The following is a 26,664-nucleotide window of genomic DNA, read 5'->3' as shown; positions in this document are numbered from 1 at the left end:
CTCTCTGGACCTTAGTTTCCCCAACTGTGCTTGACTAGATAATCCTTAAAGTTCTTTCCAATTTTGGAATTCTATATCTAAATGTTCAAACTAAATGGCCTAGAAATGATTCCTGTAGAGGACTTCTCAACCTCAACACTGTTGATATTTTAGATACTTCTTTGTTGAGAGGTTGTCCTGTGCCTCATAGGATGTTTACCACCATCCCTGGCCTTGCCCACTAGATGCCAGTAGCATTCTCTGCCCCCACCCCCACCCCCCCACCAGTTGTGACAACTAAAAATGTCTCCAGACGTTGACATTGCCCCTTGGGGGAAATTGCTTCAGTTGAGAGGCATTGCTCCAGAAAGAGGAGAGTGGTACTGTTTGAAGGTGGGCTATTTTTAATTATCTATTTTCATATTGTTCCTCTTCTGCTTATTACCCATCCTGGGGATGGAGAATGAAGAGCAACCTCATTGGTCAAGAGCTATATCACTCTTCTTTAGTGGCTTCTTTTCAAGATACACCTGTCCTAACTGGGCGGGCTCACTTTGCATCTTCAGTATTTTTTTTAGAATCTGAGTAGATGCTGGTTGTTGCCAAGAGGAAGTTAAGGCTTTAACCTGAAAGAACCTAAAAAATGTACAGAAGTAAATGTCCCTAGAGGGTGAAGACAATGACTTCTAGTGAATCAAGTGAGCTTTTGTTACCTGAAGTTAGGTCATGAGTGATAGGAAATTCATTTAATTATAATATCAAGTTTTGAAATATCAGGTCCACCTGACCGACTTTGAAATGATTGCCTAGCTTTTAGCTCAGTGATCCCTCCCTCGCCACCTCCTCCCCACAACCTGCTGTTAGCCATTGAGGTAGTGATTGAAATGTACTAGTTCTCTTATGAGATCTAATTTTAATACTTGTTACTTTTGCTGCAATATGTTGATTTTAGGTTGAATAACTTTGCATCCCCACCCCCCACCCCCCGCCCCCGGTGTCATCTTTTCCTCATTTCTTGCAAATCCAGTCTTGACTGGGTTAGGTACAGAATGATGCTGTTTGCCGACTGGGTTAGAGTATGTTTTGTGAGCATCCTTACTGGGATGCTGTGGGATCCCAAAGCCATGATTGAGACACTTAAGCCTGTGTCAGTCCCTATCCCTCGGTCCTGGCAGGCTCCGTGTTCCATCCCAGCTGAGCTTTTGCTGGAGTAATTGCCCACATAGAGCCTTCAAGCCAAACAATTGTTCGTACTGAGATAGTCTCACTGTTTAGCTCCTAATGAAACAATCTCCTTCCTGCCCCCAATGAAAGCAGCTATTTTTTTATTTCCTCCCTCCCTTTTTGGAGATGCCATGTCTCAGCTGCCACTCTTCTGTCTTATTCATAAATGCTTTAAGCAGAGTCTTTGTGCAGAGGAAATTGGCTAGAGCCAAAATATCATGGGCTAACCAGGAGACAAAGAGCATTAAGGATACCCTTTCCCTAACTTTCTGTGTAGGATATTTAAATTACCTTTGTGTGATTTTCTGAGTAATAAGCAGTTTAAACCTCAAGTCCACATAAGAAAAATACTAGGTTTTAAAAAAGTGTACTAAATTAGTTGTTACATAAAGGAGCTTACAGAAATAAACAAAAATAAAAATAAAACCCAACAACAAAAAACCATAGATGAGTGCCACAGGACAACAAGATTCTCTGGGAATCAAGGCAAGAAGAGGCTTGATTGGGAAAGTGGATAGAGCAAGATTTTCACAAAATGATGTTTTGCAAATACAAGTAATATCCCAGGTACAGCTATTTGTGAGAGATCCAAAGTTAATCAGGAAAGTATAAGTAGTCCAGTTTTCCTTACTGACCAAAATTTAGAACCTCCAAAATATGAATTCAGGAAGGAGAGTCCAAAGTAGAAATGACGGGTTGCCCAGGTAGCTCCAATGTGTTCTGCTTCTCTTCCCCACTTGGGGTTGCTTCTTCTGGATTAGTGATGCTTTCTTCATGTTGCCATCTCTGTTCTAAAGCTCTGGCTCATACAGACACAAATCACTTCCTTTGATTCTTTCCCTTTAACCCTGTTAAGACTGTTTAGAACTTTGAGTACAAAGGGAGAACAAAAAAGGGAATTTATTACAAAATATATACCCCTAAAAAATAATCCACTATTTTTGGACTAAAAAATAATCACCCTTTCAAAATTCAGTTGTTGATCCTACCTTAGTTTGTTCCTAGTCCCTCTTCTACTTCCTGATCCTGAGGTCTCTATGCCTTAGCGTTATGGGACCAGAGTAGCTTCCTGGTTACTTTGCTTGATTTCTTTTTGCTGAGCACCACGCTCTCCTCCAGGAGAAAGGTGCTATCTAAGGATCCACCACCCAGGAGTTTACTCTCTAGAGAACTTGACCTGAGGTAAGAGCCAAATTAGCCTTTTTGTGCTGCTGCTCACATGGGGCTCTTTTACTCATTTCTCTGTAGTTAGGCATCCAGGCCTCTTCCTGAGGTTGTTGACACAGTAAGAGACCTCATCCTCCAAGTGGAAATGAAAGTTCTCCAGAAAGAGTGGGGCTTCCCACTTGGAGGCCCAGCAGCATGTAGTACAACTTGTATACTGCTCTCTCATGGGAGCATTTATTTAACAAGAACTGTGTACATACTGGTTTTTCTTTTAGAAGGGAAAACTTTTGGGCGCCTGGGTGGCTCAGATGGTTGAGCGTCTGCCTTTGGCTCGGGTCGTGATCCCGGGTCCTGGGATCGAGTTCCGCATCGGGCTCCCTGCTCCTTGGGAGCCTGCTTCTCTCTCTCTCTCTCTCTGTCTCTCATGAATAAATAAATAAAAATCTTAAAAAAAAAAAAGATTTAGAAGGGAAAACTTTTATTTTGACTACCTTAAAATTTAAAAACAGTTAAACAGCAAAGCATATTTTTTTTTTATAGCAAAGCACATTCTAAATGAAGTAACAATGGTTAAAAGGAAATTTAAAAATTAAGAAACAAAAAATTGCGGGGTGCCTGGGTGGCTCAGTCGTTAAGCGTCTGCCTTTGGCTCGGGTCATGATCCCAGGGTCCTGGGATCGAGCCCCGCATCGGGCTCCCTGCTCAGTGGAGAGTCTGCTTCTCCCTCTCCCACTCCCCCTGCTTGTGTTCCCTCTCTCGCTGTGTCTCTGTCTGTCAAATAAATGAATAAAATCTTTAAAAGAAAAAAAAAAAGAAAGAAACAAATAATTGCAAGAAGTTAATTCCCCTAAATTCATCTATGAATTTAGGGCTAAACGAATATAAACATTACTAAGTTTAGCTGGGGGTGTCGTTTACTTTTTGTTTGTGTTGCATTGTTTTTGTGTGTTTGGTTTTTAGAGGGGGGAGGGGCAGAGGGAGAGAGAGAGAGAATCTCCAGCAGATTCCATGCTGGGCATGGAACCCATCTTGGGGTTTGATCTCACGACCCTGAGATCATGACCTGAGCTGAAATCAAAGAGTCAGATGCTTAACTGACTAAGCCACCCGGGCACCCCTGTGTTGCGTTGTTTTTTAAAATTAATCAAAATTTATTGAGATAAATGTTAAGTTACTTTTGTAGATTTTTAAATAACAGCTCATTGCATTTCCTGTATTGTTTCAAGTATCTCTACGTGGTCATGTCAAACTTCAGTTTAATGGTTTAAGTAATAGTGGATATTTTATTTCCATCAAAGTGCAGTAGTCGTACGGTCCAATTCTGGAGAGTCCAATGAATTGGAAATAACATGTTCCTAAGAATGATATTAAGTAGTATCTTAGGAAATGAGAGCAAATGTAGCATCCATTAAATAACAGCCATTTCCTAAAAAGAGATAAATCAAAATTACTTTTAAAGAGAGAAATAGGCAGATGTCCCATGGATGGCTGTGGATGTTCAGGGGGCAGCTGCTGTAGAAGCTAAATCAAACCTGCATGTAACCCTGGGTCCCTTTGGCCTCATGGTTTAACCCTCCTCCTTCCTGGGGAACCTGATGAGGGAGAGGGATGCCCTGGCCCTTTCAGGCCTCTGCTTGTTGAATAGCCACTGGGGGGAAGTTGAAATTTAAACTCTCTTTTAGCCAATTTTTGTCTGCTATGACCAGTTTTTTTTCTTAGCTCATTGAGGTTTCCTCTCAGTCGACAGGGATGCCAACCAACTTTGTTGAGCTTTTTTCTCATGGGACATAATCCATCTTTGGCAGAGGAAGTGTTTCTTTCCAGTTCTCTCTCTAGGTCTTTGGCCCTCTCTCCATAGGAGCTGCTCTTCTGGTGTATACCGCTGGTGTTTTCATATACTTTGGGAAGTTTCTTCATTTCTAAGCAGTACATTACCTCATGGATTAGCTTTCTGCACGTTTCATTATATGTTCTTGCTGTAGTTGGGTCAGTGTTCGAAGTTTCAGCTAAAGCTCTTGAATTTCACTTCCAAGCTGTGAATCTTCAAATTGCAAAGATGCTTGCTCGGTTTGGAAATTTCTCGTTGGATGTGTAAGCTCTTTTCTTCACATAATTTTTTAAATGTTCCTAGCTTTTTCCCTTCAGGCCTTTTTAAGGGGACATTTAAGTCATGGAGGCATTTCTTCAGTCGACTTTGGACTCATAGTCTAGGTGGTCCATTTTCTGATCCACTCTTTTTGTCTAATCCCAAATTGCCGTCATTCATGCATCTCTAAGCACATCATCTCCAGCACAGTTTCAGTCAGAGATTTTTAGCTGGCTCTCTGTATCATTTACAACCTATTTCATTTGTGTCTGAGTTTTCAAGCGTTTTTTCCCTTCTGTTCCCACGCTCTTTGCTTCCACCCTGCGGCTTCCTGGGAAAGCAGCTCTAGGCTTTCCTGAAGATAAGTATTTTCAACCATACCATCCATTCTTTTCCTCTGAAGTTGTTTTACATTCTTCCAAGATGCTTTTAGTGTTTTTGGCACCAGTCAGTAGGAATTGGAGAGATTTTGATGTATCTTTGGGTGACCATGTGTTGTCCTTGAAGGCAAGCTGTCATCCCTGCATGAAATGAAAGCTTAGGGGGCTCACTTTTCTGTTCTTTTTCTAGAAAGCCTATTATTTTGTCTTCAAGTGAAGAGGTGGCCTTTTTTTTTTTTTGTATTTTTTGCCGTACTCTATGTTTGTAACATCAGAGGACTGGCCTCCACTGGAGGCATCAGCTTGTGTAATCAGCTGAATCTTCTCACTGACTTTATGAGATTCTTCAGCCCTGGGCAGAAAATCTTTTAACTAGCTCTTTTTCCCTCCTTAAAATATGTTGGTTCTTTACTATAAAAACAATCATAGCAGCACATACCAGTACCTCCCAGGGAAACCCCAAGAGACTTGGACCTTGTCTCAAGCCTTCAGACAGCACCACCCAGAATACTGCACAGCCATTCCAGGACTGGCTGGAGGCCCTCTGGTTGGAATCAGGGACTCACCTCACCCAGGAGTCCCTCTGCCTGTGTCCTGTTCCTGAATGTGAAAAAGGCCTCTGGGTGTCTGTGGGTAGGATTTACCTTCAGACATTTCTGTGTGTGGCTGGAACATAGCAGCTGGTACCTGTACACACAGTTTTAAGGTTATTGGTATATAGAGGTGAGAGGAGTAATAAGAATTGATTCTAGAAAGGCCCAGATCAGGCAAAAATTTAAGCTACACTTAGGAGTTTAAAGTTCACTTGGCCATGGGGGTCCAGTTACATGTCTTTGAATGGGGTGATAACATCATCAGAACATACCTTTGCCAGAATGTCCTTTTCAGAGTAAAAAAAAAAAAAAAAGGCCGTAGGAGGACCTGCCCTTTCCCTTCTGAAGTATTCTGAAGAGTTGAGTAATAATGGTACAGATTGGTTGATTTGGTAGTTTTTTATTACCAGAAACATCACCTAAGTATGCACTAGTTATCCACTGCTGGGACAGACAGAAAGGAAGAGTTACAGCCTAAACTACATTGAATCCCTACCTACTACTAACCAGGAAAGTAAGAGTGGTGCGGACCTAAAATAACTAAAAGTTAACTGCCCTTCTTTGAGTCTTTTCAGAGTAGCTCAATGAATTTTAGAGATACTGTTACTACCTTTGAGAAGAGGTAGGTTTCAGAGATAATCTTATCTAGGTAAGGAAATTGACTCTTGGAGAAGTGAATTGACTTGCCTGAAGTCAAACAGCTGATTAGTGGCACAGTTTAGATAACCCCTATCTTTAACTGTGTGGCTAGCCGGGGCTAAGTAAATAACATGAGATACATACAAACATGTTTTGGACTAGTTCAGAGCAAGTACTAGTTTTGCTAGGATATCAAGGAAATGAATAGCCACCGTATAAAGTTGCCGAGGAAAGCTGCTACACCCAGCTGTAGACATGTGCCTTGTTTTGGCCCCTGGCCCTTTGGCTATGTTATTATTTTTGGACTGATTCCTTTAGGCTCTTTTTCAGTTGTATTTAATTTTTTGGTCCTCCCTTGCCCAGGGCTGAGCAAAGTCAAGGCAAATCCAGGTCTGTAAGCACTGCTAACACCTACGGAAAGATGAAGAATGTCTGCTTCCCTGTTGATTTCTTAGCTTTAATGTCTTTAGAGAAAAGACATTTTAAGTTAACTGCTGAAATAAGTTTAGGTGTAGATTGACTAATCATTTCATCAATGAGTGCTTAGTGTTGTACTTAACTAACCCTTTTTGGGTTTCCTGGTAGGAGGATAATGTCGCTTTGCTTCATCTCCACTGATGTCATAGCAATCCAATTGCTGTCTCTGTTCTATCACTGACCTCCTGGATTGAGTTGGTTCATCTGTCGCGTATTTGGTTGGGTGCATGAGTAGATGCTCTCTTTTTTTTTTTTTTTTAAGATTTTATTTACCTATTTGAGAGAGAGAGAGAGAGAGGAGGAGAAGAGGGGGAGGGAGATGGACAAGCAGACTGCACCAAGCGTGCAGCCCGACGTGGGGCTTGATCTCAGGACCCCGAGATCATGACCTGAGCTGAAACCAAAAGTCAAATGCTTAACTGCCTGAGCTACCCAAGCACCCCTGAGTAGCTGCTATCTTAAGTTCCATCTTTATCTTGCATACCTTGTTATTTTATATAAATACAGGAGGAGTCTAGAAGCAGCACCAGGAGATAAAAATGCAGAATAATGGGACTCAGTATTAGGAAGGCATCTCTAATAGTGATTGCCATCTAACAGTATTTGTGACTACCTTTTGAAGTGGGTACATAACTGACTTAGCACTGGAGCTGTTCAAGGAGGACCCAGGTGGTCTCCTGTAGAAGGATCTCCTGCATTCAGTGAGGGATTAGACTCAGTGACTTCTAAGGTTCTTTCTACCTCTTGATTTCTCAATTTAAAATTCCTTGGTGTAGTATTTACTTTTATTCTCTAATCAATCTCAGAAAAGTTTCAATTTGCTTTGTCTCAAACATTTAAAAAGCTTAACTTCTGCTTTTTTCAAGTACATGAATGTGGACAGTGTCTCTTTTTGTAAAAGGAAACAGCATTCTTGTAAGACAGACCGGATGGAAAGGAACTTCTCTTGCAGAACATCCTGAGAGCAGAGGTTGATTGAGTAAGCCCTTATTTTGATCTGATGGTTCCTTAAAATGTTTGCACATACACAAATTAAAAGTTACTGTTTATTGTTATTTTAGAAAAGGGAACTAAGTGAATTTTCTTTTGTAGAGATGAAAATAGGTGAATGTACCTCTCAGCAGCCTTACTTAATTTTTCCAAGATGGCCCTGGTGTTTGTGTGTATTCTTTGTAGTGAATCAGGGGGTGAAGGGACATGATGATTGGAACTGAGGTAACTATCATTGAGAATTGTTCTTCACATAATCACTGCTTCTTCATCACTTTGACTCCCAAATTTTGTGTTGGAGTTAACGACGGGCCAAGTCAAATAACCTCTGTTTTCAAACCAGAGTTTGTTGATTTAGCTTCTTCCTCAAGTGTCTATCACATTCAGACCAGTTTTCAGTGCCAGTCACAGGCTCCAGACACTGAATTTGATTCAGTTCTTTAGGTTCATCAAAACCTAACATCTTCATAAATTGATTATCTCATGCTGCATTTTCAGAGCCATTGAACGTCAAGCAGGAAGGGACCCCCCCCACCACCACCAATTACCTACAAATCAGCTAGTAGAACTGTGGCATAGAAGTGACCTTGGGGCTCGTGGTTTGCCCATCCACTGTGCAGGGATCATGTCTCTGCAATCCCTGAGAGATACTCATCCAGCCTCTGCTTCAACACCTGTACTCACTGGATTCTACCATTTCTGGATAGGCTGCATTTGTTTTCGCACAGCCTTGATTGTTACAAATTTCTTCCCCAGACTGTGCTAAAATTAACTTCTACTCACTGGTGCTACTTCTGCCTTTGGAGCCTCACCAAAGTAACCTATTCCCTTTTCTGTGTGGTAGCTTCACCATTAAGGTGTTTGAAAACATCTCCCTTCATTTTGCAAAACAGGAAAAAAATTATATATAATTTTATCTTATTGAGGACTTCATTTAACAAATATTAATTTTGGGTGTACTATTTGCAAGCATTGGGCTAAATATTTGGGATAAATGAAGAAGGAGTGTGGTCCTTGCCTTCTAGAGCTCACAGTCTATTTAGGGCAAAAGAGAATTGTAAGCAACTAGCTATAATAGGATATTAAATATTAGAAGAGCAAAGCATACAGTGACTATTAGCCATAAAAAAGGCCAAGATTTATTAGAGGGCCTCACAGAGGAGGGGACATTGGACTGGATTTTGAAGTTTGTGAAGCAGGATATAGGGAGAAAGCCATTCCAGGTAGGAAGAAAGGTGTAGGTAAACAGGTATGAGTACATGGCAGATTTCAGAATGATGATTTGCTCAGCATGAGTAAAGCACAAGTTGCTAGAGGGTTTTATATGTCGTGTTAAGGTGTTTCAGCCTCTCCTGCAGCCAATAAGAAGTCATGGATGGCTGTGTTGTTTTTCAAATATCTGTACTGTTTTTTCTCATTACAAAAGTAATAGAAATTCATTGCAAACAATTCAGTGAGTACATAAAAATATAGAGAAGAAAATAGATATTTCACAACTCTACTACCCAGAAATAATAGCTTTTAATATTTTATATATGTTCTTCTAGACATTTTTTCTGTGCATATGTATATATTTAATCACACTCTTTAAAATGGAATTGTTCTGCATATACTGTTTTTTTTTTTTTTTAAGATTTTATTTATTTATTTGAGAGAGAGAATGAGATAGAGAGAGCATGAGAGGGGGGAGGGTCAGAGGGAGAAGCAGACTTCCTGCCGAGCAGGGAGCCCGATACGGGACTCGATCCCAGGACTCCAGGATCATGACCTGAGCTGAAGGCAGTCGCTTAACCAACTGAGCCACCCAGGCACCCTGCATATACTGTTTTAAAACTAGATTTTAAGGGGCGCCTGGGTGGCTCAGTCGTTAAGCGTCTGCCTTCGGCTTGGGTCATGATCCCAGGGTCCTGGGATCAAGCCCCGCATGGAGCCCCACATCAGGCTCCCTGCTCAGGGGGAAGCCTGCTTCTCCCTCTCCCACTCCCCCTGCTTGTATTCCCTCTCTCACTGTCTCTCTCTGTCAAATAAATAAATAAAATCTTTTAAAAAACAAAACAGGGGCGCCTGGGTGGCTCAGTCGTTAAGCGTCTACCTTAGGCTCAGGTCATGATCCCAGGGTCCTGGGATCGAGCCCTGCATTGGGCTTCCTGTTCAGCGGAAAGCCTGCTTCTCCCTCTCCCACTCCCTCTGCTTGTGTTCCCTCTCTCCTGTGTCTCTCTCTGTCAAATAAATAAATAAAATCTTAAAAAAAAACCACTGGATTTTAAGATTAGTATAACATGGGGGCACCTGGCTGGCTCAATCAATGGAGCGTGCAGCTCTTGACCTGGGGGTTGTGGGTTCGAGCCTCATGTTGGGTGTTAGAGATTACTTAAAAATAAAATCTTTTAAAAAAAATAGTATAAGATGGAAATACTTATATATTAGAAAGTTACATTTATGTAATCTGTCGTTTCTAATTTTTATTAAATTATTCTTAATATATTAATGAATGTTCTTAATATAGTTGTGTTCTTGACCTGTTGTTTCCCTAATGAATTCTTACCTGTTCTTTCCCTGAAGAATTGAATGGGTTGGGAGGGGGGAGGCAAAGGATTTACTTACCTTTTTTTTTTTTTTTTTTTTTAGAATAACAAAAAATATTTTACTAAAACATAAGATTTACAGAAGTTTCCAGACAAGCCATACAAAATGGTCACAAGCTTTTTCTTGAAGGAAGGATTCTACACTTGACAGCAAAGTCACAATGTTATTAGTGAGGGCTGTGATGTTTGTTTAATGTTCCCATTTTGGTTCAAACAATCAAGCTTGTCCATCTACAGCGTCTAAATAAAGTTAGACTTGGCTAGAGAGCATATTCTAAAGAACTGGTTAGCTGCTTTTAACCAATGCAATTAGATCACCATAAAAAGGGGGAAAGGAGCCCATAAAATTAAAATAAAACTACCTCTCCCCCTCAAAAAAAGTAATAAAGAAAAACACCCACACCCCTGCAGCTAACCCTGACAACTACCTTCATTCACAGTGCTTTATACTCAAACCATGATGGGGGAAATGAATAAAAGCAGAGAAGGACCACTGCTTTTAAACGTTTCACAACAATCCAGATGGTACTTCTAGCCTCTGTTCATGCTTTACAACAATGAATCAGGACAAGACATAGATTTGCTAATGTGCATTTAATCACCAAAGGACTGAAGATGTCTGGGCTTTTATTCTGTAATGTTTCTAAGACTGTGTCCATTAAATGCAAACAAAAAAGGAAGAAGTCTTGGCAGAACAGGAGAAGTGATGCACACTTGATGATCAGATCGATTTTATATATTATTCATGGCATATAGCCTAGTCCGTGCTCTAGCTGTTTCTATGGCTTGGGCTTCGTTGGTCTTCCACTGCTCCGCTACATTATTTGCTAATGGATCATCTGGATTGGGAGCACTTAACAAAGCCTGGATCGATAGCAGAACTGTGCGGATCTGTAGTGCTGGGGACCACTTATCTTTCAAAATATCTAAACATATTCTTTCCAACTTGTCTACATTAGGATGATAAATTTTGGTCATGAAACGTACTTTAGGGGCTGCCATCGGGTATTCTTCTGGTAGGAATAGTTCAAGCTTAAAAGTCCCTCCCTCAAAGGGGGAATCCTGGGGGTCAGCAATGACCACATGAAAATAACAGGCGTTGCTCTCATCTGGTTCTGCTTTAATGCCAGGAACTGGTTCTGCCAGCAAACGCTGGGTTTCCTTGATAATCCTGTGGGGCAGCCCAGCCATCTTGTCAGATCCCGAGTTCGGCCTCTGGTCTCGACTCTGGCTCCGCTCGCCTCACCAGGATTTACTCACTTTTAAATATTTACCTCTCTGAGGAACTGTGGTATGTATGCCCATATCTGCTGTCTGCTCTTGTGGCACTCATGGTTTAGTGGAAAAAATGTGTTAAACCATCACACAAATAAAAATATGATAAAGTGTGGTACGACTTAGGAAAAAGCAAATGGTAAATGAAAGTTTGTAACCTTTAAAAGGTCCTATCTTTTACTGATTTCCACCAAATTATGTACAGATCAAATGGTATGATATTTGAGATTTGCTTCAAAATGTTCCAAGGTTGGGAGAAAGGGAAAGTGTGGAAGTATAGCTGAAAAACCATTGATGCAGCTGAAAAACCATTGATGGCAGCATTTTTAATGTAGTTCTTTGGTTGTGGTAAGGAGCACGAGAATTTGCTAATTGCAGAGATTGATACTTGCAGAAGGTGATGGTTAATTATACTCTGCTTTTGTGCATTTGAAATTTTCTATAGTAAAATGCAAAAACCAGAAGAAAAGACGGAAGAGAGAATATCATCTGGTTTAGATTGGGGGGCCAAGGAAAGGTTCCTTTGAGGAAGAAACTTTATAGCTGAGACCTTTGATATAAATAGGAGTTGACCAGGCTACAGGTGGCAGATGGTGGTTGGGGAAAGAGCTTTTTAGGCAGTGGGTTCCGTGTGTACAAAGGCCAAAAGCCCTAAGTAAGGAACATGTTGGTGCTTTGAGGAAATGAAAGAAGACTGGTATGGAATTGGGAGGCTGGGGAAGTGGGCATGGGCCAGATCACATAGACTTTGGAGACCATGTTAAGCATTTTGTTCTTTAATCCAACAGTGATAGTAGGAAGCCTTTCACAGAAAGGTTTTACACAGCTGAATGACAAGGTTGCTTGTGCTTCTCTAAGAGTTCAAGCTGGCTGTTTTGTGGAGAATGGTTTTGGTTTGGGGCTAGAGGGGAAGAGAACATAAAAGTAAAAATGGAGAGACATCAGAAAGATATTGCACTAGTCCAGGAGATCTGGAGACTTTGTATTAGAGAAATAGAGTTGCCGATGGAGAGAAGGGAAACTGAACTGAGAGAGATTTCAGCCTTGGTGATGGTGTAGATATGGAGGGTTGAGAGAGAAAGGTATACATTTCTGACTGATGCAGTTGAATGGGTGGAGGTGTAATTGACTAAGATCCTAAGAAGGATGGAGGAAGAGCAGGTTTTGTGGCAAGAGATTGAGAGCTTAGTTTGGAATATGCCATTCAGAAAATTCGTACCAGTTTACATTTTCTCATCTCTATATAAGACCTGTTTATATTCAGGGTTCTGATGTGTACAGATTTGAGTTTTAGAAAGATTATTCTGGTAGGAGGCTAGAAACCAGTTAGTCTGTGAGCTCTTTGAATCAGGGGATCTCATTTGTACTGTCTCTGCCTTTGTATCCCTAGTACCTAAGCAGGCAGAGTGTTTGACACATAGTAGGTACTCAGTAAATAATGTTCAAAGAATGAATGTTTATAGGTGAGATAGGTTTAAGTAGAGATTGATAGATTTGGGGAGTTTCCAGGGTAGATTCAACAGGGCTTGGATGTGAGATGGAAGGGATTTTTTTCTTCCTTGACCCTTCCTGTTGAAGATCTTTTCAACTGCTCCAGGATGCTGGCAAGTCTCAGTATGTGTAGCCATCGATGTATCAGTGTGTTTTCCCTTTGCTCAATATTTATTTGTTTGGAACTCCATAGGTTAGAGATCAACAAGCTGTAATTATTATAATAGTAGCTTCAAGCTGTCTGTAACTCTACTTTTTTTCTTTCTACTGACTTCTCAAGTCCAGAACCCTCTAAGACTAGCAGTCTGCTGGTGGGGGAAGTTATAGCAGCAAAGGAAATTTACAGCGGGGCAGCAACAGTTGGTATGTAGAAGCTGTCCAGTAGTTGAATGTAAATAAGATTTACTTACATGCTTTCCGTTTTACAAATGGAAACATAAGCCCTAGAGAGACTTGTCAGAACATATGCAACTACTCAGTGTAAGCCCAGATTTCCCTGATCCTGGGCTGGTACTTACCACAGTCAAATTCTTGACAGATCAACCAAATCCATAGACTTTTAAAATTTTCACTGATTGCTTACTGCAGAGTGGTTGTATGTTAGTTTTTTTACCATTACTTAATGATTCTGGAACCTGCTCTTCGGCACCTGTGGAATATGCTCACTTAGTCATGACCTTGTTCTTGTGTTATGCTAATTACTACCAGTTTATATCGCTTCTCTATCCTGTTTGCTTTCAAAATAGTTGAGAATATTGCCTCTCAGAGTCTCCATTTTCAGCTTCGAAGGAGTATCTTTTGTATTTCCTCCTTCGTTGCCATGACCAATGTGTATTGAACAATTGTTTTTATCTTTGTAAGTTTACCAGATTTAAGTAGGCTGGCCTGTTGCAGCAATCCCAGGTACCGTGGAATCCAAGTATGTCAGGTTGACAGTTTGGGGCCTTTGTATGTGTCGTGAATACATGTGTGGGCACAAAGGCAGGGTGGGGGAATACAGCAGAGAAGGGGCATAGGTGGGGGTTAAATAGTATATTTTCAAGGAATATTTTCAGGGAGATAAAGGAATTTGCTTATAAAATTTCATGTTTTTTAGAAGATTTGAAATTGGATCCAGGGCAAATTTTTTCTTTCAGATGTTCAGTCAGTCAATTTTGGTTCTAACATTTTAAGACTGGAACTCCTATTCCTGTCTAAAAAGAAGCGTTCTGTGGTGTTGCATAGAGTGTTGGTATATGCATATTAATGAGTTAACTAGCCTTTACAGGGAAGATGATGAATGGGAAGTGGGTTCTGGAAATCTCATGCTATACCATGTTATTACATGTAGCTCTCTTCTATTATTATCCCTCTGTATTCTGTGAGGTACACATTTTATAGATGATGAAACTGAGGCTTATTAGCAAGTTTAAGTATCACTCTGAAGGTCACACAGCTAATTATTAATGGAGCTAACATTCAAACCTAAGCTTTTTCTGGCTGCAAAAATTGTACTTTTAATAACACCATTTTCCACATTTTCAGCCATATAAAGTAACTTTTGTCTTTTGTGTTTTCCTCTTACCCAGTTTCATAATCATTTATGGAGCGAGCATGTAGTTATTGACTAATCAATCTAGTGGCTTAAAACTAAAGGAGGCTGAGTGTCTGAGCTAGAACTATCACTATTTCACTGGGAAAAGGTTGTGGACAGATGTGGGAGGGGAGCAGAGGAGGCTCTCCGAATTTTCATGAAAATATTATTGCCTGCATTTTTGTACCGAGGCCTTGTTAGTGGCTCCAGAGTATCAGGTCTTGGTCTTGTATTCCTCAGAGGCAAAGGGACTTTACATACTCTGTAATGGGAGCTGGAGAAATTCCACAGCTGTGACAGTGGCTTAGATGATTGGGAATCACCTTCTGTGGACTTAGGGCCTGGAAGCAAATAGCGTAACATTCCATAGCTAACTTTTAGTTAAGTGTTGTGGCTTCTGATTGTGTTAGCAAACAAATATATTTTAACTATCTCGTTATGTGTTCTAGAATCTAGAGTAAAGAGAAAATGGTAAAGAAACATGAAATATTAGCTTTTGGTCCCATTTTTAATCCCATATAACTTAAATCTTACCTGTATTCCTTTATGAAAACTGTAGCCCGATGTAGACACACAACACCCTAAGAAACCTCATTCATATCTGTGGAAGGCCTTTCATTTTGTTTTTATATAGTTTCCCACTAGTGAAAGATGTGTGTTCATCATTTGCGTGTATCAAGTGTATGGCAGACCTGCTATGCAAATCCATTTAGAGATTTCAAGGGACTGAAGGTCTTTTTATTTTTTTATTTTTTTAATTTTTTTTTTTAAGATTTTTTATTTATTTATTTGAGAGAGAATGAGAGATAGCACGAGAGGGAAGAGGGTCAGAGGGAGAAGCAGACTCCCTGCTGAGCAGGGAGCCTGATGTGGGACTCGATCCTGGAACTCTAGGATCATGACCTGAGCTGAAGGCAGTCGCCCAACCAACTGAGCCACCCAGGCGCCCCTGAAGGTCTTTTTAGAAGATAAATCTGAGCCTATCAAGATAGTAGCAATCAGGAGTGAAATAAGTCAATCAGAGAAAGACATGTATCATATGACCTCACTAATATGAGGAATTCTTAATCTCAGGAAACAAAGGGTTGCTGGAGTGGGGGCAGGTGGGAGGGATGGGGTGCCTGGGTGATGGACACCTGGGAGGGTATGTGCTATGGTGAGCTCTGTGAATTGTGTAAGATTGTTGAATCACAGACCTGTACCTCTGAAACAAAGAATACATTATATGTTAAAAAAAAAAAAAAAAGAAGAAGATAGCAGGAGGGAAAGAATGAAGGGGGGGAAATCGGAAGGGGAGACGAACCATGAGAGACTATGGACTCTGAAAAACAAACTGAGGGTTCTAGAGGGGAGGGGGGTGGGGGGATGGGTTGGCCTGGTGGTGGGTATTGAGGAGGGCACATTCTGCATGGAGCACTGGGTGTTATGCACAAACAATGAATCATGGAACACTATATCAAAAACTAATGATGTAATGTATGGTGATTAACATAACAATAAAAAAGATAGTAGCAATCAGAAGATACTGGGATAAAATTTCAGGCAGAGTACACCACCTGGTGGTTATAGGGAGCATTTGAGCTTTCTGTATTTACAGTATTTGCCATAATATCTGAATGATATTAAGAAAATTATGTTCTTATTAATAATAATCGTGAATTCAGATTTCTAAGAATAATTTTCTGCCATATGATTCTAGCATTGTTTCATTAAAATGGCTGTCAAAACCTGCAGACCAACCAAGTAATTGTGTCTGGCAGAATTGAAGTCTGGTACCCTTGGCTCTTCCAACATCTTGTTTATCTCTGTAAAAAATCATTTGGTGTCTTTTCACTATATTGCAACCTCTAACTTTGATATCATGCTTATTTTATGTGGTAAATTTCTGCCTAGTGGAATGATGGAGAAGGAAATATTAGTGATTTTTCAGTAATTTTTTGGCAGGTATCATATAAAAGCAAGTTGTTTTTTTCCTGTATAAAAACTATGAGAGGAGTTTGATGATTTTCCGGAGTGATTATTAGAATAAACAAAGTTGGCAAGGGATGGGAGATTATGTAACAGTTTTGTATTAAAATGTATACCTGAGATTTCTTTTTTATTGCAATAAGCATCTTTGTTATTTGACAGTCTTGAATCGAGATAATTCTGTAGTTGGGTAAACTAGGGACAGCTGCTCAAGGGGAGAGGATCCTATTAAGTTAATCAGGATGCATATTTTATAGGCCTGGTGGGGAGGGGAAGATAAAGTTTTAAATTTCAGGCTGAGACTTGGGCTGGCATGGCATGTCTGTATCTTTTTTCCTAGTAGGAAAACTGAATCCAGGCTCCACAGTCATTGAAAAGGTTCTTGAGAGAAGGCTATTCATGCAAGATACTAAATAGAATGTGACATGACTTTGCACTATTCTCCTGGGATTTTTTTTATATAAGTAACAGTATTATAACATCTGCACTTTAGCAGTCACATTATCGGACACTGTAAAAAGCTGCTCCATACACACATGCCCACATACTGTATAACTCCACTTACATGAAATATTGAGAATTGGCAAATCTATAGAGACAGAGAGATTTGTGGTTGCCAGGGGACTGGTGGGGAGGAATTGAGAGGAAATGGGGAGTGCCCTTTAATGGGTTTGCAGTTTCTTTCTGGGGGGATGAAAATGTTTTGGAATTAAATAGTGGTAATGGTTGCACAACTGTGTGAATATACTAAAAAAACCATAGTACTGTACCCTTAAATTTAAGCTAAACTTAAATAAAAAAAAAAAGCGCTGATCCATGGAGAAGTGAACAAAACCACTGTTTTGTGAATGTGGTAACATTTCTCTCATTTATGTTCTAGCAGAAATGTTGTCTGATAATCTAAGTATTCCAGCTTGGGCCTTGAATGTTGTTTTAATTTGTATTTTATTGCCCTGTTCCTCACTTTCACAGGGCCACGATGGGCCTCCTGGAACATTGGTGTATTCATCTGCATTCGATGTGCTGGAATCCACAGGAATCTGGGGGTGCACATATCCAGGGTAAAATCAGTTAACCTCGACCAGTGGACTCAAGAACAGATTCAGGTACTTACATAGCCCAACAGTGAGTCAGCTGCTCCCGTATTTCTATGTAAGAGTAGTTCCATATGAATTTCAGTCATACTGGGCACAAAGGTGAAGATAAAGAAAAATTTAGTTGTGAAACACTTATGTCAGATTCTTATACCTTAATAGAGAAATTTTTACTCTTTCTATTTAAGATATAAGTTATTCTACCCATATGTTACCTCCTTCAAAACCCAAAGTCTATGGTCTAGGACCCCATGGATATAACCCCAAGGTATAAAGGGGGATCTTTGGATTATTTTCTAAGGCCCCTGGCATGTGCAGATCTAACATTTGTAGTTTTATATAGTCACGCACACACACACACACACACAAATCCTCCAACTTAAAGAAATAATATTTTATCGCTAAAATATGTGTATGAATCTTGCTTGCTGTTAGGTTGGTGGGCTGGGAGTAAGACACTTAAGTTAGCGAGTCTAGCTGGCTTAAGATCTGCACCTCTATGTGGCTTCATTCTTCTCTGTTCTCTTCCCACATCAAAACTTTTAAAAGTAATTAAAACTTTTTTTCTTTTTTGGGGGGGTTTCGGGGTGGGAAGAAAGGATCCAAAGAAAACAGTTGCTAAAGTTGGTGATGGAAATAAGAGGTTTTCTTAACCAGAAAAGGGCTTTAGAAATTGCTTTAGACTGCTTTTATAGATTCACTAAAAGTCTAAAAGATTAGTTGTATTTTTCAGTTACACTTTACTGTATCTTATGAAGGAAATTACATGCCATGGAGGTATTTGGAAATTTGAAGATTTAAAAAATTTTGGGATTTGTCCCTCACAAGCATTAAGGAATCTGTTTCAAAGGCCTAATGAGAAACACATTTCTTCGTGATAAAGCTGAATAGATTAATTAATAGTATAAACTCAGAATTGTAGTTATTGCTCAATTATTGCCTGCCTGATTAGGTACTGATTATTGCCTATCAAGTAGACATTTTAATTGGTAGTTATGTGTCTTGGGCTTTCAAATGGAGTCTTGAGTTATTACTGAATTAAATATATCTTGTCAGACAAATTTTTCAATAAAAAGCACTAGGGGGTGGGGGGTGGGAAGGACAACCGTGGAGGCAAATGATTGGCAATAGAGTAGAGAGAATTGTGGACCGGAAATCAGAGTATGCACATAGATCTTGGTTCTGCCACTCTCAGGTTGGTTCTTCAATTGTAAAATGCTGCAGTTGGGCGAGAAGTTTTTCGAGTCTTTCCTCATCTGACATTCCATGTTTCCACATCTCTTTGATTACAGTGCATGCAAGAGATGGGGAATGGAAAGGCAAACCGACTTTATGAAGCCTACCTTCCTGAGACTTTTCGGCGACCTCAAATAGACCCGTATCTTTTCTGGAGCAACTTAGAAGGCTAACTGGTATTTTTGTGTTTTGGGAGAGTCACACAAGACTCAAGCCCCTTGATCTGACCGGGCCATCTCTATGTGGTTTAGTCAGTCTTGCTTTTCTCTCTCCTGCCACCAACACATACAGAAAGCATATTTATACTTTCTAATATCGGAATGGTGCTGTCACATGGGGAAGACTCATTCAGGAATTAAGACTGCAGTGGTTCACTGTGAATTCTCCCATAAAGTGACATGTCTGATAGTTTTTTGATCTTTGAAAATATTGTGTGCTAAAAAGAATAGATTGCTGTATTGAATCAGCAAAACTACCATTCATTTTTAATGCCTTTTCTATGTCCTATGTGAAAGAATGAACTGTTATTGACCAGTTAATCAATAACTTTCTTCCCCCATCCCCTCAACAGGGGATAGCACCCTACTCACAAAACCAAACCCCCTAAAGGCAGTGCTTCTTAAAATATGGTTTTTAGACTGTCTTGTTAGAGTTAGCTTTTTGTTGGGTACTGGTGGAACCTGTTAAAATGCAGTTTTGGGGCCCTGCAGAAGAGACACTGATCAGAATCTGGTAGTGGGACTCAAGGGCTTATAGTTTTAAGGGGCACTCATGTGCCTTTGTTTAAGGTCTTTGACCCAAGGGCTTTAAAATAGATAATTGACTGCTTTACCTGTATTCTAGAAGAGCCACGGGTTCCTCTGATGTCAATATGAAGATTAATCCCATTTGCTGCTATCATTATCCTGAAGGAAAATCATAGGAAATGGTGATTCCCTGCAGTAACTGTGAAGGGAGCATTTTAAGGTTTTGGTCAGGGAAACTGCATGTGAAGAAACAGGAGCCATATGGAGAAACCAGGCAGGAGGGAGAGAGGAGAACAACATTCCGTTGAATACAGATTGGCCTTTTAGAGTCATACTGTGGGAAAGATTTGTTTGATTTATCCTTAATAAGCTTTTTGCAGAGCTGTCGAGGGATTTATTCGAGATAAATATGAGAAGAAGAAATACATGGACCGAAGTTTGGACATCAATGCCTTTAGGGTTGGTTATAAATCTTTCAAGCTTTGTTCAAAATGAGTAATTTGCTTATAAATCAGGCCAGGGAAGAATTTGAGAAGAGCTACTGAAATACTCCAAAATCATTTTAAAAAAGTAGAAAAAAGCCAGTTATTGAATCAAAGCCATGAGATATCATGGAGCAGACTTTTGTGTCAGGGACAGACAGGGCAAACCATCAGTGAGTTCTTTGCCTTGATCTGTATTTAGGTGCAAGTGATTCCCAGTTCCAAATTATTCTTCAAATGGACATGTTGGGCATACTGGATCAAGCAGTAATATGTGTGTGTATCTATTTATATAAATGTCTGTGTATATATGTATTTTTTTCTGTAAATGAAGTCAACAAAATTAATTAAATCACCAAAGTTTTCTTCAGTTTGACCAGTGTGTATTTCCAGTGTGTCAATGGACACAGTGGGACCCTGTTCCTGAGAAGGGTTTTAGAAAGAGACTACCAGGGGTGCCTGAGTGGCTCCGTCATTAAGCGTCTGCCTTTGGCTCAGGTCATGATCCCAGGGTCCTGGGATCGAGCCCCGCATCGGGCTCCCTGCTCAGCGGGGAGTCTGCTTCTCCCTCTCCCACTTCCCCAGCTTGTGTTCCTTCTCTCACTGTCTCTCTCTCTGTCAAATAAATAAATAAAATCTTAAAAAAAAAAAAAGAAAGAGACTACCAGTTGCCAAGCTCACTTTCCATCCTAGGCTTGTGGTTAGAATCTGAAATACAGTGTAACTAGGACAAGTATAACATACAGGAGGAAATACAAAAGGTTTCCAGAAGAAGAAAAGGCACCTGACTAATGACAACTAAAGAGGAACCAGTATGACAACCTAAAAAAGCCTTTGATAAATTCTATAGTAAACTTGCTTAGGAATAACTGACTATTTCTTTAGCTACAGAAGTATAGAGAGTATGGGATTCTCCAGCTCTAGCGTGAGTCCTATCTATCATCTATCTAGTTTTGTATTTTAACGGAGGATATACAGGGCTCTAAGTCCTTCCAGGTAATTTAAAGTCAAACTAATTGGAATCTGCTCCAGATTGATCTTTTGGGCTTGTGTGAAAAGGGGTATCAACTAGTAGGTGAGTTTCAATGTAGGCAAGTAAGTGCAAGGTACTACATTTAGTTAAGTAAAGATAATTTCTTCTCAACTTAGTGTGAAGGACTCTTACTTCATAGTCATCCAGAAAAGGGACTTGGAATTTGTCATAACTGTTCCACGAAAGAATCAACCCAGTGTACAGCCACAGCTTGGATGGCATCATCAAAAGGAGTTTGGAACCAAAGCACACACATTTCCTTTGATTTATAGAAAATTGTAGTCTGTCTGCTTAGCTCTGTTCATTGTACCAAAAGATATGAAATCAGATGAGGTCAGAAAAGAGTATCTGAGATACTCCAGAAGATGGGGGAGGAGGGAAGAGTTGCCATGTGAAGATACTATTCATTCAGAATTATGTTGCTGGTGTACTGTACCCATGTAAACAGCCTGTTTTACTCACTGAATGTTTTCACTTAGGAAAGAAATACCTCCTGTTTACCAAAAAGCTATCCCAAGAATTTTTATTTGATGTACTTAGTTTTTAAAAATATTCTTGTGAAGATTTATATGCCAAGAATTAATATTTGGTAAGTGAAGACAGTTAATATCAAATTGAAAAAAAGTGGCTCTGTTAGAGTATTATTTTTAAATGGACAGATAAAGCATTTTTCACTTCAAGAAATAAAGTGTTCTGTATTAAAGCATTACATCATGTATGAAACAGACATAGTCACATGTGTTCTTTGTGATTATAATATCATATTACAGATAATATGAAAATTAAAGTGGAAAATCCATGCCTACCTTTATCATCTTTACCAGTGATGATCACCTTGGTGTGTAACCTCTTTTTTGTAGTTACTTTTAGGAGGCACAATTATAATAGTTATATAGATTGTCTACTATTTTCGTTCAATTTAGCATATCATGTATTTTTATGTTACTTATATAATGTTCATAACTTTTAATTGTTGCACCCTTCAGTGAGTTACTAGATCACAGTATATTTTACCATTCTCCTTCTGTGGAGAAGACAATATAGAAGACAAGAAAGGTTGTTTAAATTTTTCTTCAGCATAAATAATTCTGGGATGAACTTCTTGGTGCATAAGATTATATTTCCATATTTTGGATTATTTTCTTAAGATACATTACAAGATATGGTATTATCGAGGTCAAAGGGATTCAGTATTTGTCTCTTCCTACTTTTGCCAGTATACTTCCCAGAAGTTGTACTGTTTTATGCTGTCTTCTCAGCATTGTAGAAGAGAGCTAGTTTTACTCCATCCCTATCAACATTAGGTATTATTTTTGAGATCTTTCTCCCCTCAAAAAAGTATTTTTTTTTAAAGATTTTATTTATTTATTTGACAGAGAGACACAGCAAGAGAGGGAACACAAGCAGGGGGAGTGGGAGAGGGAGAAGCAGGCTCCCCGCAGAGCAGGGAGCCCGATGCGGGACTCGATCCCAGGACCCTGGGATCACGACCTGAGCCGAAGGCAGTCGCTCAACCAACTGAGCCACCCAGGCGCCCCCAAACAAGTATTTTAAATCTCACTTTTTGATCATTGGCAAGGCTGAATATTTTTTTGAATGTACTTCCTTTTATATGTCCGTGTTCTTAAGTTTACCCTGTGGTTCTGTTTTGCATTTAGATGTTCATTTGATGTTAAAAATGAGACCAATAACATTATAATCTATGAAAGTATTATGAAACTGCCTCTGGAAGTAACAAAAACTGAGACTTTCTAACCTTTTATTTTTGATGTGCTTTTTTATTTTATTCAGGCAACTCATTCAGGACACCCTAAAAGGGATACTTTAATTCTTTTACTCTTTTTTTTTTTGCCTTATTTCCTTAATTTTTTGTTTTCCTAATCTTTAAGCTTGAAATTACAGTTTATTTTCTGATTTTAAAAAAAGGAGATGAAGATTGAGAGGACTTATGATTGAATTTAAAATCACAGAGGATGTATGTCAAGATGAACACGAATTTATTTACTGGTGTACCAAGATGAGGGGGGACCCCTCAAAGGATGAGCAAGTTAAACTTGGGTCCCAAAGGGGCAGCCAACTGATGAAACGTTTTTAACTTCTGTAGGTAGCCTGGACTCACATTTCAGGAGTCATAGGTGAGTTAGAACAAGGAGGTACTTAATGAGATGTGAAAGATGCCTGTTACAGTATTGAGGCTAATGTGGAAGAGACCAGCTCTCATGCCCCGTACAAAGAAACCCCCAAGTTTGTCAGACTCCTGCATCAGATTCAGTAGGAACTTTTTCTGTTCTTTTTGCACATTTGGAATTAATAATTTGTCAAACTGTTATTCACCATGGGGCCTGTGTTCTTTGTCTTGTTTTGTTAAATCATTATATAGAAAGAAAAAGATGACAAGTGGAAAAGAGGAAGTGAACCAGCTCCAGAGAAAAAAATGGAACCTGTTGTTTTTGAGAAAGTTAAAATGGTAAGTGGGAAAGTTTTTGCACTAGGTGGATGGCCTCGGATGTGTTTATACGCGGAGGGGAGGGGAAGGAGGCTTTCTAGTGGGTGGGGTGGGGTTGGTAGCATATTGCACCATTTTACCTGGGGCCAAAGGGTTCCACATTTAGATTAGATTGCCGGCTGCCATTTCTGATGCTTTCCCATTGCCTTGCTGTTGCCTGATCTGCTCCGTGATGCTTCTTTCTGGGGCCAGTTGGGGGTTTGGGAACTGCATCAGTCCCATCTGAGCAAGAGGCATGGTCCATGCCAGAATGCCGTGACTCTGTGACACCTCCTGAAGCAGATGCTACATGCATCCTCTCTCATTAGACGCTCTCTACCTCATTTTCCTGTTGCAGTTAAGAACAGTCCGAAGCCAGTCTGATCTGTTTTAATCCTTCTGTATTCTTGCTTTGTCATCTTGAAGTAGACACCTTTCTTTTTTCACAGGACATTGTGGCTGTAGTAGTGGATACTCTAATATAAGAGCTTGGAATCTTGGGAGAGAGGACTTTTTACTATTTGCTTAAGAAAGCGTCTTTGATTATCATTCTGAATCGTACTGTCTGCAGAACCCAGTCATTAATGATACGGGCAGAGTGAATTAGGTAATCTTTAAACTGATCTCCCTTTTGGTATTAAAGTTTTTCTAATCACTGGGAGATTTGTTGGCTCTCGGCTCTTACACCACCAGACACCTATCTTTATTCTTAGCTTTTCCTGGGATCAAAACCTGCTGTTTTTGTTGGCTCTCCTGATCTGTGGTTGTCTTGGTTTCAGAAAGCCAAACAAGCACAGATGATATCTTTTTCACTTTAGGTTTGGTTAATGCACTTGTGTTTCCTGATGTGATTCTTTCGCCTGACACTTCCTGAGTTTTCTTTCTTTGGAACTCTGAGGAATACCACAAGAACACCTGTGGCTTTACAGTGATGAAGGAAAAAAAGCGTTCAAAAACACCTGCTTACTTCTTTCTTTAACATATTTTCACCTTAGCCACAGAAAAAAGAAGATCCACAGCTACCTCGGAAAAGCTCCCCGAAATCCTCAGCCCCTGTCATGGATTTGTTGGGCCTTGGTAAGAGTCAGACTTTTCCCACTTCCATAATCTTACACATTATGATGAATTCTCTGTCACCCTGGGAAGATAGGTAGTGATGGGATTCTTCAGTTTGTGTCTTCATCGCTAAGATTGTTCTCTCATGTTTTTCCTGTTGTTTTACATCTGAGCAGTCATTCTAAGAAGTGTTTACACTTTTCAGAGTGACAGTATAGCGTAGTGGTTTGGAGTCAGAGTCCCATCTCTGCCACTTACTATCTTTGTGACCCTGGTTAGTTTACTTAACCTCTGAACATTGCTTTCCTAATCTGTCATAAGGATGATAACCATCTCTACTTCAAAAGTGTTGTTGGGAGGATTCAATGAGATCGTTCCTTTCAAGCTCTTTGCCCCTTGCCTGGCACAAACTAAGCATTCAGTAAATGTTAGCAAGTTTCACTAAACCAGCACCCAGGAGCCATGTCCCCATCTCTCTCATTTTTCAGGTGCATCCTGTTTCTGAGATGGCCTATTAACCTTGTGGTTATTTTTCTCCAAACCTTTAAAACCCTGAACTAGTGGTTCTGCCCCTTTCAGAAATAGAACGTATTCTTTATCTTTCGCAGATATCACAGCTGTACTTTGGTTTCAGTGCATTTCTGCTGATTTAGGTTATTGGCTATTTAGGTTTATAATTTCTATACCTTCCATTTATCTCTGAAAAAAAGAAATGAAAGCTACACAGCTTTCTGCCTCATATAGCCAGAAGGGAGCCAGCCAGCCCCTTTGCAAGGAGGTTGATATAGCCTTCAGGTCTGGGTTTCTGCTGCCCCATCCCAGATAGCTGGGCCACAGGCTTCTCCAGCATGCTCCTGGGAAGGTAAGGTGAAGCCTTTTTTGAGATGCCCCATCCAAGCTAAATGGTTTCTGAAGCCTAGATTTCCAGGTCCCTGATGGAGCATATAGGTTTTCTCTGTCTGCTTTGTGTCTAGAATAGAAGGAAGGCATGGGCTTAATGAGCAGTGCTACAGTTGAGCTTTGCTCTCTCTTTCCAGATGCTCCTGTGTCCTGCTCCATGGCAAACAGTAAGACTAGCAATACCCTAGAGAAGGATTTAGACCTTTTGGCTTCTGTTCCATCCCCCTCTTCTTCAGTTTCCAGAAAGGTGAGTCATGTGGGCGCCTTAGAATTAAAGAACATTCTGAAAAGAATAATTTTGATAATATGGAACCAGTTCATACTTCCTTGATGGAATTGGACTTTGGTTTTCTTAATTCTTGATTCTTCCCTTAACCCTGTCATCTCTGTTACAGCCTAGGATTACTATCATTCCATTTTGTCTCCTGCCCCCCAAAAAGTGGGTCCTTTGAGTGGGCTTCTGTTGAAGGTGTGTCACACTGTAAAGGATGGTACTTGTCAGCTCCCCAGCATGAGGGTTACTGCCAGAGAATTTGGAGGTGTGAAAGACTTGAAACTGTTAATGGCTACCATTTGTGGAATACCTGCTTATAACCAGGCACAGCACTAGGTGATTTTGTATATCCATTTGCATATTTCTTTTATAACTGAAAATATTTACCACAGCCCTGCAAAATGGGTATTTTATAGATGAGGAAACATTAATTCAGAAAAGTTATGACTAGCCTCTCGTTATGCAACTAGTAAATGGCTGTGCTGGGATCTAAACTCAGTTCTCTGTGACTGCATCATTTGTAGATTTTTGTTTGTTTGTTTGTTTTTCACCAAATCACATTGTTCGACTGTAGAATAAAGAATGGTACCAGAGCTTAACTATCAGGTGTTTTCAATATTTGTGTGGTAGAAATGTCAGGAAGCTATTCACTTGCCCATGAATGTAGAAGCAGCAGAGAAATGAGGGCGGTCCTTACCGAGACCTCTGTGAGGACCGTTCCAATTCTCCCCTCTCCCCCTGCTCTCTTTGCCCTAAGGTTGTAGGTTCCATGCCAACTCCAGGGAGTGCTGGCTCTGTTCCTGAAAACCTGAACCTGTTTCCAGAGCCAGGGAGCAAATCAGAAGAAACAGGCAAGAAACAACTCTCTAAAGACTCCATCCTTTCGCTGTATGGATCCCAGACACCTCAAATGCCTGCCCAAGGTAGGTTT

At 40.0% G+C, this 26,664-nt stretch overlaps 2 protein-coding genes across 5 annotated transcripts in view; one reads left to right on the top strand and one right to left on the bottom strand.

Annotated features, from left to right (window-relative positions):
* SMAP2 (small ArfGAP2) overlaps nt 1-26,664 on the top strand; it is a 66,908-nt gene that overhangs the window by 14,322 nt on the left and 25,922 nt on the right. For all 4 annotated transcript variants that reach the window (XM_054512950.2, XM_064589373.1, XM_045897976.3 and 1 more), the window contains 7 exons: nt 17,400-17,533; nt 18,814-18,899; nt 19,884-19,962; nt 23,399-23,485; nt 24,499-24,580; nt 25,597-25,706; nt 26,491-26,656. In XM_054512950.2, the coding sequence (XP_054368925.1) occupies nt 17,400-17,533; nt 18,814-18,899; nt 19,884-19,962; nt 23,399-23,485; nt 24,499-24,580; nt 25,597-25,706; nt 26,491-26,656 (744 nt within the window). The remainder of the gene's footprint in view (nt 1-17,399; nt 17,534-18,813; nt 18,900-19,883; nt 19,963-23,398; nt 23,486-24,498; nt 24,581-25,596; nt 25,707-26,490; nt 26,657-26,664) is intronic.
* LOC123843435 (ubiquitin-conjugating enzyme E2 N-like) lies at nt 10,221-11,360 on the bottom strand. The gene has a single exon (XM_045872859.3). The coding sequence runs from the start codon at nt 11,309-11,311 to the stop codon at nt 10,853-10,855; it is 459 nt and encodes a 152-aa protein (XP_045728815.1). The 5' UTR covers nt 11,312-11,360; the 3' UTR covers nt 10,221-10,852.

Source organism: Mirounga angustirostris, unplaced genomic scaffold (genome assembly GCF_029215605.1).
Source record: "Mirounga angustirostris isolate CCGP_5_RB_7025 unplaced genomic scaffold, mMirAng1.0.hap1 SCAF_4, whole genome shotgun sequence".
In the NCBI taxonomy this organism is placed as follows: Eukaryota; Metazoa; Chordata; class Mammalia; order Carnivora; family Phocidae; genus Mirounga; species Mirounga angustirostris.
The sequence above is the reverse complement of the archived record's forward strand: the minus strand, read 5'-3'. Positions and strand labels throughout refer to the sequence as shown.

Coding starts and splice junctions, on each gene's coding strand:
- LOC123843435 (XM_045872859.3), bottom strand. CDS start 11,311: ATGGCTGGGCTGCCCCACAGGATTATCAAGGAAACCCAGCGTTTGCTG.